Source organism: Fistularia commersonii, chromosome 23 (genome assembly GCF_037954325.1).
Source record: "Fistularia commersonii isolate RoL2024-O1a breed Wild chromosome 23, RoL_Fcom_v1.0, whole genome shotgun sequence".
NCBI classification, from domain to species: Eukaryota; Metazoa; Chordata; class Actinopteri; order Syngnathiformes; family Fistulariidae; genus Fistularia; species Fistularia commersonii.
In genome coordinates, this window is record NC_141306.1 from 6864923 (window position 1) to 6877300 (window position 12378).

Here is a 12378-nt window from a genome sequence, read left to right on the forward strand (position 1 = left end):
AATGACATTTTCTATGTAAATAGTTTCTAAATATATTAATGCAAATGTAATTATGTCTATTAAAGTCTATTTGCAGTCATACAACCTTTATTTCTTTGCCTCTGCACTCGAATGAACTGCTGTCTTTGGTCATTTTCTGAGCGCTGCGTCTTCTCACCGTTCATTATTTTCAAATAAGACAGATGAACAAGCAGGGTGCGACACCATTCATCATAACGGTCTACAATCAGTCCTGGATCTATATTAAGATAAGATAAGGTAACAGATGATAGGATGAACTTTATTGATCCCCATAGGAGAAATTCCTTTGTCACAGTCATGTTATGTCAAAAAAAAAGGAAAATAAATATGAATATAAATATAAATAGAAGGGCAGAGGACAGACAATAGCAAGAATAAAAAGACAGCAGATATCTAATATCAAATATTCACCAGATTAGATTTGATGGACAAGCTTGTAGGCCAAACTGTTTTTTTTTCTGGAGTGCATAAGTGCAAAACAAGAGACATTTGCATGACCTTAATATAAATACAGATATAATGTTTTGCATTATATGCATTCACGTAACGGCCGGCAGGATGACTTATATTTGAATGTAATTTAAGTGAGACTGAGAATTCATAATTTCAAACCGTCCTGGTTTAGGCTTCAAACGTCCCCGCCCAACCGGCGCGTCCCTTTGCATAAACCCATCACCCCTCGAGAACGCTCGGCTGCGGTGGGCGTTCCCGAGTAAATTGCTGGCAGATTTCTTGCCTCTGATTGGCTGACATCAGCGGGGGTCCGCGTGAACCGGGAAGAGAGAGAGAGAGGTGGGGGTTTGTGGTCGAGGCGCTCGCGACCCAAACAGCATCAGAAGGGAGCATCTCTCACGGGCTAAGTCAGTATGCTAGTTTAGCATCGTCCGACGGCGCCGCGTCCCTTCGCTGCCGAGAAGCCGGGTCTCGTTCCCCGGGGTTTCTCTCTTTCACCCCCTCCCGCCCCCAGCCGTGCCCCGCTTCTACCCCCGACGCCAAGATGATGAAGTTTCGCTTCCGTCGGCAGGGCACCGACCCCCAGAGGGAGAAGATAAAACAGGAGCTTTTCGCCTTCAACAAGGTAAAGTAACGGGACTCGGGGAGAGAGGAAGAGAGCTCCGCCGAACTACAGGCGGCTTTTCAAATGTTCACCGGCGCAGCGGCGTCTCGACTCGGGCGCCGTGTTGATAACTTCTACGGGGCTCGGCTTGGAACGGCGTGGTTAAATCGCCCGTTACCGCGGAGGCCCGTCTCCGGAGCGGAGAGCGGCGGTCCCGTCGGCGCGGACCGCGCCGGAACGCACCATCAGCAACTAATTTAGTGATGGGGATTATTGTTGTAATGACGGGATTACCGGGCTACAGAGACACGCCGCTTTGAACGGGCGCCGCATCGGTAGCGCGGATCAAACTTGGGATGCGGATCAGACTTCCATCCCCCGGCGCTCACCGGTCGTGGACTCTCTCGTATTTGTTTTGGTGGGTCTGTGGGGGGGAAACCGTGGCTTCCAGGTTTCATGATGTCATCTCGCGTCTGCACCGTGCAAGAAAAGGATTCAGCCTTTTTCATGCGTGGAAATTGATCTTATACCCATAGAAATAACAATATACACGTGCATATTCCAACGCTAAACTTTTGTCCAAAATCCTATTTTTTTTAAAACAAAAAAAGCACCAAACAATCTTATTTTCTCTTTTCAATGCAGAACAGTGGAACTTAGGATCAACAAGCCAAGCAAAACTGGCAAAAGACATTTTCAAATGTACTCGATTCAACTTTGACAAAGTTTTATACATTCAAAAGGGCATTGTCATTGTTAAACTACTCGGGGTCACAATGATCGAAACAGACAGACACCAACTGACCAAACATCGCTCATTTCATTTTAATGTATTCAGTCTCTTGACTTTATCCTGTGCAGTTAAAACAGGTCAAACAAGATACAGGCATCAGCCAGAGCAGCTTGTTAAAAAACAAAAGAAAAACATGAAACTGCCCATCCATCCCTTGGACAGCTCTCCCCTCGGCAGGATGACAGAACAATAAGAAATCATAGTTTAACAAAGAAAAGCGCCTTTATCAGTAATTGACGATAAACCTAATACACTTTGAAATCTTTGTGATATGATTTGAAGTGATTTTGCCACATCCGACAAAACAGTGTAAATCTCAAACGTGCCAATCAACCCTCTACCAGCTTTACTTGACATGTATGTACTTATTCTTGGTTTGAGCAAATTTCGTGCCTATCTTTAGGCCACGGCATGGCTTGTTGCTAATCTGATTTAAGACTATGGGTGGGTTGCAGCACTTTGTCAAGTGTGCAGGATTATTAATTATTTATTTGTCATTGTTGTTGTAGTCCGGATTATTGTCCATACCAGAGTTGAGCTGCAGGTCATGTTGTATGAAGCAATACAGCTGACAGAATTCTGAATTTGAAGATAATACTTTGCAAATGCCGTGAACTCCAGGCAGGTAAAACTGTTGCCTGCGCGTTAGCGTGCCGCGTCCATTAAATGGTGTATCTACACCAAAAAGGACAGTGAAATTTGCACACAGTAGACGAGCCAACTGAATCAGCTCTCATTAGTTTGATCATTCATCTCAAAATGAAGACTAAAAGTTGCAGTGGCTAGACCAATCCAACCAATCAGAGCGAAGGAATACACGATGCAGCAAACAAGCTGAGACAATACGCACGACAGAGCAACCAGTCAGGGGAACCGAATGTTCGATCTTGTAGTTTGACTTGGAAAAATCTACACTACCGTTGACACGAAGTGCTGCTGAAAGTTCAGCAGACAGGTTTTTTTACTACAGCAGAAAATTCAAGCCTGTTCTTTATCCTCATTTGATGTAATCAAACCCTCCGGTTCATTAAACTTTGGCAGCGGCAGCCGTCTTGGTCTGTCTTCTTGAGATACAGCCCTTATGAGATAACTGCTTTTGACTGGATTTGTTTTTTTTGCAGTGGTCCGAAATGCATTTCATATCCACCCCTTTACCAGAATCTTCTGCTAAAATGTAATACTAACAGGCTTTGAGCATGACTGATCAAAAATATAGATTTATGTAGTGCAAGATGTCATGATAGGCTTTATGTGACTGTAGAATCAGGGCCTGGTGACATTTTCATTTCCATGTTGCTCTTGCTGCTTGCTCTATTGTGCATTTTTAATTTTTGTTCAACATATCTCGATTTAATCAAAAAAGAGACTTTCCTCCAACTTTCTATAAAATGCTCAAATATTTAACTTGTTTGCACTCATGTTTTCCAGTGCATTGGGGGCATTGAATGGATTTCTTTAATATGTGTTTTTATGAAAGGTTTTAGACCTTTTCGAAAAGGTTTAAAGAAATATGCGATCAGCTTTTCTGAGCGAGTTCTGATGTGATGACATTTGCGGGTTACCATTAATGTGTGCTAGCTTGTTACTGGCGAAGCCACTGGAAATCAGAATGAGTCGAAGCAGCCGGACAGCCGAAGGTGTGTCTTCTTGAGGAGAAGCAAGCTGTTGCCTCTTAGATTTGACCAGATTTCAATGAATGTATGGAGAAAAAATAAAAAATTAAGAGTAAGAAAACCCTCTGCGATGACTCCCTGCCATCTTCTGCTCTAAGTTGCATGTCGCGAAGTTACTTAAAGATGGAAGATTTACTGAATTGGTCGGCTGTTGACACAAAGTGTGATGACAGTCAGGGGTCAAAGGGTCCACAGGTTTGCAGGCACAGAAGTTGAAAGACCTCCTTGAACTCTTAAATCTATGTTTAGGTAGCCTCCTCCAGGGTTTCTAGTGTTTTCTCTCTTTGCGGAAGTAAATGCTAAACCAGGTGTTTTGTCCCTTCCTCGTGAGCCTGCAGGAAAAGGTGCGACTTTATAATTGTCCCATTTAAAAAGTTTTTGGGGGTTTCAAAATAAGACAGAGCTGCTGGCTTTAAGTGATTGTATAGCTTTTTTTTTCTTTTCTTTTTTTTTTTACGAGTCTTCCTTTAATTGCATGTCGCCTGTCGGCCGTCTCGTCTGACAAACACAAAATAGGGGTGTGTATTAATGAGAGGAATACATCGGTTTGTATTGATTTGATTGATTGTTTCATCTTCAATCTGCTTTCCCTCCTGTGTCTCCCTCAGACTGTGGAACATGGCTTTGCACATCAGCCCAGTGCTTTGGCCTTCGATCCCAAGCTGCATCTCATGGCCATCGGGACAAAATCTGGAGCCATCAAAGTGTATCCTTTTGTCGAGGCTCAGGTGACACCAGTCACCGATCAGAGGAACAGGAAACCCTAGCAAACCAAGGTAACCGGTCTCAAATTTCAAGAACTAGATTATCAAAAATTTGCATACATTGAAATAACATGTTAATGGAAGCCTGCTAAGAATGAAGTGCTGGTATTTCTGTGTTTAAGATAAAGCAAAGTTCTGTCAGCATAGTTGGCTGAAGGTGTCTCGCAAGACTCTGATCGATTTACTGGCCTTTTTTAACAAAAAGGAGGTAAATGGCAGTTTTTTTCTCAGATATTTAGGCTCCTGATGGCAGCTGCAATCTACAGGTTTAAGTTAAATGTCATAAATCCTTGCTTCCTTCTTTTTTTCTACCCCCGTTCAAAATGTAAGAGCTAGTTAGTCATCTAAATGACCGCTGAGCACCACGGAGACACTGTGCTTGCTCTGATGTGGCTTATCCTCGGAATTAAACCTCACGGTGAAGGGTGTGTCCTGATGCTGGCCAGGAAAAGTCTCTGAGTACCATTCTGTAGCTGAGCAGCTTCTGATGTTTTTGCTGCGCATATATTATGTAGCGTCTGGCCTATGCCGTAGTGCCCCGCACCTTCACTGTAATTGGATGGCTGTGTCATATGTGACACACTAACTCCTTCCTGACACGAAGTGTCACTTGATGCTGGTTTTTGTTTGTGACTGAGCTGAAAATGTGGAACTCCAGGTGCAAAGAGTTAAAAGGATATGCATTGCCTAGGATGAAAAATTCAAAAACATTGATACACACTGACTGTGTGTTGAAGGGCAGAGACCTTCTAATTATGACAACTCTGTTGTTATTGTGTCAGTTAAGGGGTATTAAATGATAACAAAACAATAAACACTCAAACGGAAAGCTATCAGTATCAGCTTGTGGGCAATTTTCTGAACATGGGTATTGGTCCAAAATGTCTTAATCTGTGAAAAACAACGACCTGACAAAATATCCTGGAAAAGGTCAGAACAGCGGGGTCGCTGCCCATCTTCCGCCGTGAGCTGAAAACATAATCCTTCACCAAGCACTCCCCCACTAATTGTACTTAGCCCCCCCCCCCCCCCCCCCCCCTAAAAAAACAAACAAAAAAAAAACATAGAAATGAATGTTTGTATGTATATGGCTTTGAGATGGCTATTTGGTAGAGTGGTGACTTCTGAATAACGACTACTGGTACTTTGGATCTTTGGTCATTGAATTGCAATTTTTGTAAGTCGCTTTGGATAAAAGTGTCTGCTAAATGACTGTAATGTAATGTAACGTTTCTGAAGCCTCGAAACCGTTTTTGCTCAGTTTGAGTTTTGAAATGCTGCTGTTCAGCTCGACATTATCTCTGCACTGCAGTCTTTGTTATCATCCGTCTTGGATTTTTGGCTTCATCATCAGCGTCAGGACAAGAACCAATGAATCATTTATTTGCTGTCATTGGAATTCGACAAAAGAACGTGTGATTTGATGCTCATTGGGTTGCATCACCTGGGCTCTTCCTCACTGCGCTCTTGCTCCCGTTGTTGTGATGATCATTTCTGAGTCGGCAGGAAATGTTGTGCAAGTTTCCGTCATTCTGGTAAAGATGTGTGCACTGTAAATAGAATTTAGATTCATATAAATGTAAAAGTGGTGTTTTACAGGAATTTCTTATCAAGATTCCCAAATTTTATAATAGTAAATTTGTTTGTCAGCAAATAATCAATATACATCCTTTTGTATTGAAATGTGTTATTTCCACCACATTGCATGGACAATGTACATTTAAAAAAAGCGAAACACAAGAAATATACTGTTCACTTTTATAATGGAGTATAACATCATCTACATCTTGTATGTTTTAAATAACTGACTGACTGTGTCCTTAAACACATCCATTGGTTTGGAAAACTGACATTTGAATCCTGTCTCAGATGATGTGGCTGAATGATTGTAGAAAGACAGCGTAACTGCTTTCAACTGTTTTTTTGTTTCCAAGCCAAGTAGCTCACTGCTGATTCATGAGTCAGTTTTAACTGAATGTCGTAGAGCTGCAGCTCATTTGGCCTGCCAGTGAAGATTTAACTAAGAGCAGGAAAACAGGTCTGAGCAGTATCTGATGTTTTGCATTCACACGGTGTAGGTTTTGGCAGGAATATGAGTATTATTTCTACTCGAAACAGAATGAATCAGAGTCATGTGGTGTTTCGGAGTGTCAAAGGTCAACTTTGTTCACACTGCTGAGAATGGGGTCTGAGATCACGACCAACACAGATTGCTGTGATGATACAAGTTGATTCTACTGTTACATCCCAGTCTCATTCAGGGACCACCATTTCATTGATGTTTTTTTTTTTTTTTCATTTCTATTCAATATATCAGCTTCACAATTCATGTTGTCATATTTCAGTGGAATAATATGTTGTGTATTTATGTAGTGATCTAGGTTTCATTCTGTTTTTGTACTGGGAATCAGATTGCAAAATAAGCAACAAACTTCAATGAACACAAAATGGCTTCTGAGTTGTCACATGCTGTGACCCTTCAGTGACTGAATCTTTCGTTGCCAGTAAAATTGCTCGGAGTAGTTTTCTGCATTGACTGTGGGACTGGGCGCTGTTTTTTATGCCTTCATGGTTTCCAACATGGCCACTGTGAGAGACGGCGAGACAGGATCAGACAGACGTCATCAATCTACCGAGTTTCACCCCCTGGTCTGATATCATCATCATCATCATCTTGAAGGGTTTTCAAGCGAACTTTAAATTTGTTTGTTCTGCACGGTCCCTCTCACGTGTTTGTCACATTTTTCATTTGCGACGATGTGTGTCTAAACACAAACACACCCAGCTTAACTTTGCATTACTAAGTACGGTGGTGACCACTGTGTGCGTTTAGTTACGCATGCACTCATCAGTGTACGGGAAGGGGTGTGTGTGTGTGTGTGTGTGTGTGTGTGTGTGTGTGTGTGTGTGTGTGTGTGTGTGTGTGTGTGAGAGGGAGAGAGAGAGAGAGAGAGGAGAAGAAAGATGCAGCTTTCAGAGACAGCTGGGGGAGGAAGGGTAGAGACTGGCGGTACCAGGCATAGTGGACTCTAGAGAGTGATGGAAGGGAGGGAAAACTGGAAGAGGGGGGATGGAGATAAACCCTGGGAGTGATGACAAGGGAGTGTGAACGAGACGGAGGGCAAAGCAAAGTGAAAGAACTGCTGAGCCGCACCTACTTTTAATGAAGGGCTGTTTCGACAAAAATCAGAATGTCCAGCTCAGTTCAAGGGAATCCAGCTGTATTCAAGAATCTTTGAAAACTCTTTGTGGAGTAACGGTCTTGCAAAAAAAAAAAAAAAATCCAAATATTCTCGAAAGGCTTTTCTGGCATTTTTAAAAGCGAAGGGATTTTGAAATCAAAATTTCAGCACTTTCCAGAGGGTGTGTCTGGGATGTTTTAAAGTTAAGTAATTGTGAAAGAAAGACTTCCAGAAGGCGTGTCTGGAAACTTTAAAAGGCTGTGTCTTGTTTTACACATTCATAACCAATCTTGAAATCAGGAGCCACTAGAAGAGTTTCATGTGGTGACATAAAATACAAAGCAATTTGCCTCTAAATGGTGAATAATTGTCATCTCCATGGCGACATGTTTCAGTCAGAAATGCCGCTGCTGTGAACTAGTGATAAGCTTATTCGCTAAAGACGGGTAAAAAGTGAAAGTGATTAAAATGCACTAAATGATGAGCTTTTAGTTTGAAAAGTTGGATCTTGACCAGAATTACAAAGACAGGCTTCAGGAGACTCCAAAGCTAAATGTAACAGAGACACTGGTTTCCCTTGTTGATTTATTCATAGAAGTGAGTATTCTTCGTGTATTTTTGGATCTGTTAGTTTTGTCAAATCCCTTTGTGTGAGAAGAGTTAATTTATTGTGAATGGGGGGGGGGGGGTAAAAATGAACAAAAAACAAAACAATATTGTTCTGACTTGGGCAAGCTGATGACTTATTGCAAGCGAACAGTGCTTTTTTTTGTCAGCCAAAATGTTTCGTTATTGAGCCTTTTTATTGTTTTTCATCCCAATCTGCTGTGGGAAGGAGACAGTAGGACAGTGCTTCTTAATCTAAGGCTGCATTTTGATGAATGTCTAGTTTTCGATCGTCTGCGTACCTGGTCACACTGGAATACACACACACTCACACACACTGGTGCCCTTTTCGTGGCACAGGGACTGATGCCTGGGAAGTGCATGGGATGTTGAGCAGAGCAGATCTGATGTCAAACGAAAACCAACAGAGAGAATCTGGTAGACATATCGTTCATCGACTCGCTTACAAAGCAGAGTGGAAAATTGCAAAATTTGCGGTACTTGAGTGGGCTTTTGTTGTTCTGAACCCCGGTTCTGCGTGCTGGCACTGGTCCTGGTTCTCTTCTCGTGTTCACGTGCTCCCTCTCAGGCTCTCTCGCTGTGTGTGTTTATAAAGGCAGAGTCATATTACGCCCAGAGAGTTTCTGCTTCCACCACAGAGTGGGGCTCAGCAGAGGGAAGGGGACAATGTGGTGTGGACTTTTTCTTGGTTCGGGAGGGAGAGGGAGGGGGAGATAATGTGTGGGGGTGGTGGGCCGATTGTGAGGAGTCTGTCTCCTGTCGTGGAATGCATGTTGCACTGCCCTGGGTTAACCCTCTGTGTGTGTGTGTGTGTGTGTGTGTGTGTGTGTGTGTGTGTGTGTGTGTGTGTGTGTGTGTGTGTGTGTGTGTGTGTGTGTGTGTGTGTGTGTGTGTGTGTGTGTGTGTGTGTGTGTGTGTGTGTTGGGTGAGTAAGAGCTTTGTTGCTTAGTCTAAACTTAATAAAGGGAGCTTTTGAATTGGTTGCCAAGGCAACCATTGCGTTTCCCTGGGATGAGAAGTGCTTGTAGACTAGAGGGCTTTTTTAGGAGTCTGCAGCTCAGCCTGTCAGTTATCGTGGTGTGTTTGTACAAATAGATCCATTATGCGTAAATGTTCTTAAAAAAATGCCTTCTCACAATATATAAAACTTTACAATTTTATCATTAATCAACTATAACTGCTGAGTTTCTTTTACTGCTGCTATATGTTTATACTCCTAAGACAGGGTAGTTTGACCCTTTCAGTTGAAATATCTTTGGGGTTGCTTTGTGGCTGGGAGACCTCAACCTGCACCTTTTTTGGGGTGTTTGAGGGGTGTACATTTAATTTCTAGTTCCAATAGAATTATTGGCCTTGTATGGATCTGCGATTTTGATTGAAGGATATGAAAGTTGAGGAGGATGAATCACACGACTGGGATGTTGTCCATCCAGAAGAATTTGCTCATGTTCCGATCAGCCTGTTTCAACATCAGCTAACAACTATTAATCAACCGGACACATGAATCCACATGGCAATGTCTTTCCAAAGGATGTGCATGTGGTGCGTGTGTTAATCATATATTGTACAGGTTCTCCAGCAAAAAACAAACAAACAAAGGCCTCAAATCTCTTGAGGAGGGGCTTTGTGGTGAAAGAGAGTTGCACCTCATTACCAACTCTTTAAATGACCGAATGAAGAAAACCATTCAGAGATCCTGCCAGAATCTCAACGGACAACAGCGGAAATGATGGCAAATTTATTGAAGACATCCATAAAAGCAGCTTGGAGTAACACCTGTTTTAAAAAGACACATGGTTGGGTTCACACAAACAGTAGACTATCAAGAAAAGAACTCCAGACACAACAACCCTAGGTCTTGCTAACATAAAGGGCAAAGACATGATTGCGTTTGCTGGTAACCTGCTAGAAGGTGTCCCGCAGACCCCAGACAACCAGCCTGGTGCAGCTGTCAGGCCGGGTCTGAGACAGGAGACCTCATCGATCACCCTGAGGCTACTCAGATTTTAGGACGTGCAGCAACTACTTCAGATGCCATTGACTAACACAAACCACCCCTGCAGTGAGTCCACCAGCTGCTCAGGGACTGGATGGGGCAGATAAACCAAATAAGTGAGGTTGTGTTTGGCTCACAGTTCTTTATTACTGAATGCTAGTATCTCCTTCAAAGAAAATGGTCTCATTTTATAGAAACAAAAATCGATGAAAATGTATCTTGGGCAACTGGCTCTGCTTAAACATACATATTTATTTATTTTTACAGTTAGTTTTCCTCACTTTTTCTGCATTTTTAGAAATATGTTTATTCCGCTTTTGTATTATGTTTGTAATCCTTAGTTTGCACCACTGTCATAATGTCTTTTATTGTGTTTCCCATTTGTTGCTGGGTGGTTGCAGTTTCCTCGTGGTGTTACTAATCAGGGATTATAGAGACCAGTCCAGAGAGAAACTCTTGATGGTTGTGTTTAAGTAATATTTGCATGTTGGCCAGTATGAGGTCTGCTGTTTTACATAATGTACTGTCATGTCCAACTGTACAAGGCACTGGCTCTATGCAAACTGAGACAAAGATCTACTGTTCTGTTGCTGCTGCATCCTCAGCTCTGGAACGGTGCTTCCTAAAACATCCTCAGTATATTTGTCCATGAGGTTGATGCTCCTGAATGATCGATTAGACCAAACATACGGACACACTTAATGATCTGATGCCAAAAGTTTACTGCTGACGTGATTATATGGGCTCCATGTCCTCCCGTTGAGGTATTTTCAAAGGTGTGTTCTTGGAAAAGTAATGCACAACACAACTGTGTTCATTCAGCCTAGCGCGCAGCTATTCCAAAGCTAATTCTTTTTGGCAAGTCTTACACGCAGCCAAGCAACTGACAGCCTTATTATCACAGTCTGTGATCAAACCAAGTTTCCCCCTAAATGTCCGACGTGGCCTTTTACAATGTATTGTTCGTGATTTTGTGTGCACTGCCGGCTTTTGTTGGGGTAATTTCATTCCCTTAATTGGCCCCTTGCTTCCCCTGGGTCGGCCCGGATGTGAGGGATGACAGCTCGGGTTGTAGGCTTTCACGATCACATAAAACCCTGACAGTTGGATCAGTCTTGATTGTTATCAAAAATAAAATATTTTTAGATACTCTAGAATTATCTCTGAACTCTTGCAGCTTGTTGTTAATACGTCCATGAAATCAGCCCCAGTCTACAGTAATCTTTATTTTTTTTCTGTAACAAAGCAACTGGCCGAAGAGGCGGTCTGCTTCCTGTTTCCACTCTCATTCCCTGTGTGCAGTGAATCGTCCTGTGATGGTACTTCAAATGTCAATTAATTCTAAAAAGTTGCTGAAATGGTTGTGCGGGGAATGTTTTTAGTTCTTTTAAAATAGGGATGCGCCCTAGTTGGGGGCACACAGTGTGCACTAAATCTCACAGAGACTTTACAAGCACAAAGCCCCAGGTTCTCACTGCAGGAGCAAAAGGACGAGCTAATATTTACATACATGACCACTGATTTGATTTGTGTATTTTTGAGTGTGCCTGAACTCCCTCCCTCACACACACGAACACACACACGCATGCATACACAGAGCTGGAGCACCCTGTTTTACATAGATTCTCTAAGGCCATGTCTCTCAGCAAGTGAAAGATGCTGGTGTGTGTGTGTCATTAAACTTGGGGTTTAGAATTCAAGACAAGAATACAGGGACATTATGAAACATATCGAAATTAGTCTTTGCCAACTGACCTTTTAGCCAATAACCTGAGAAATTTTGGAGGACAGCTGCTGTAATTTAAAACAAGATCCGTCTCTACAGGTTTGATGTATTTGTAAAGACTGCATTTTCCCCTTGCTGTTTTTGTAGTAAAAATATTTTTTTTCCTACTGTAATGCAGCTGTGGGGTTTTTTGCCCTCACCCAAAAATCTCCAGCTTTTGTCTTGAGTCATATTAATGTTTAACCAGCAGGCTGTGGTTTTGTATCGGATTCTCTGGGGTTCATACAAAGTCCATGGTGCTTAGGAGTTACTGTTATGATGCAAGGTTAACCATACCTTTGGAATTCAGTATTAAAAAGTCAGGTTTTCCACCTCTGCAAGCAAGTAGTTAACCATAATTAGAAAATAGAACTGAAGTGAAGATCAGCTGCTGTTAAAATAGACCTCATTGCTTATGGATGCAGGGAGTAGAACTAAAGAAATGGCTTTGAGAGGCTGGCAGTTTGCAGGGGTGGAATTTTAACTGTCCATCCTTAATA

The 12378-nt window shown here is 42.3% G+C and overlaps 1 protein-coding gene across 2 annotated transcripts in view; it reads left to right on the forward strand.

Annotated features, from left to right (window-relative positions):
* Nucleotides 1-848: 848 nt before the first annotated feature.
* llgl1 (LLGL scribble cell polarity complex component 1) overlaps nucleotides 849-12378 on the forward strand; it is a 39845-nt gene continuing 28315 nt past the window's right edge. Inside the window, exons 1-2 of one of the 2 annotated variants that reach the window (XM_086170370.1) lie at nucleotides 849-1099; nucleotides 4153-4250. In XM_086170370.1, the coding sequence (XP_086026496.1) occupies nucleotides 1019-1099; nucleotides 4153-4250 (179 nt within the window). In that variant the 5' untranslated portion in view covers nucleotides 849-1018. The remainder of the gene's footprint in view (nucleotides 1100-4152; nucleotides 4251-12378) is intronic. The other variant, XM_086170368.1, reaches the window with a different exon arrangement.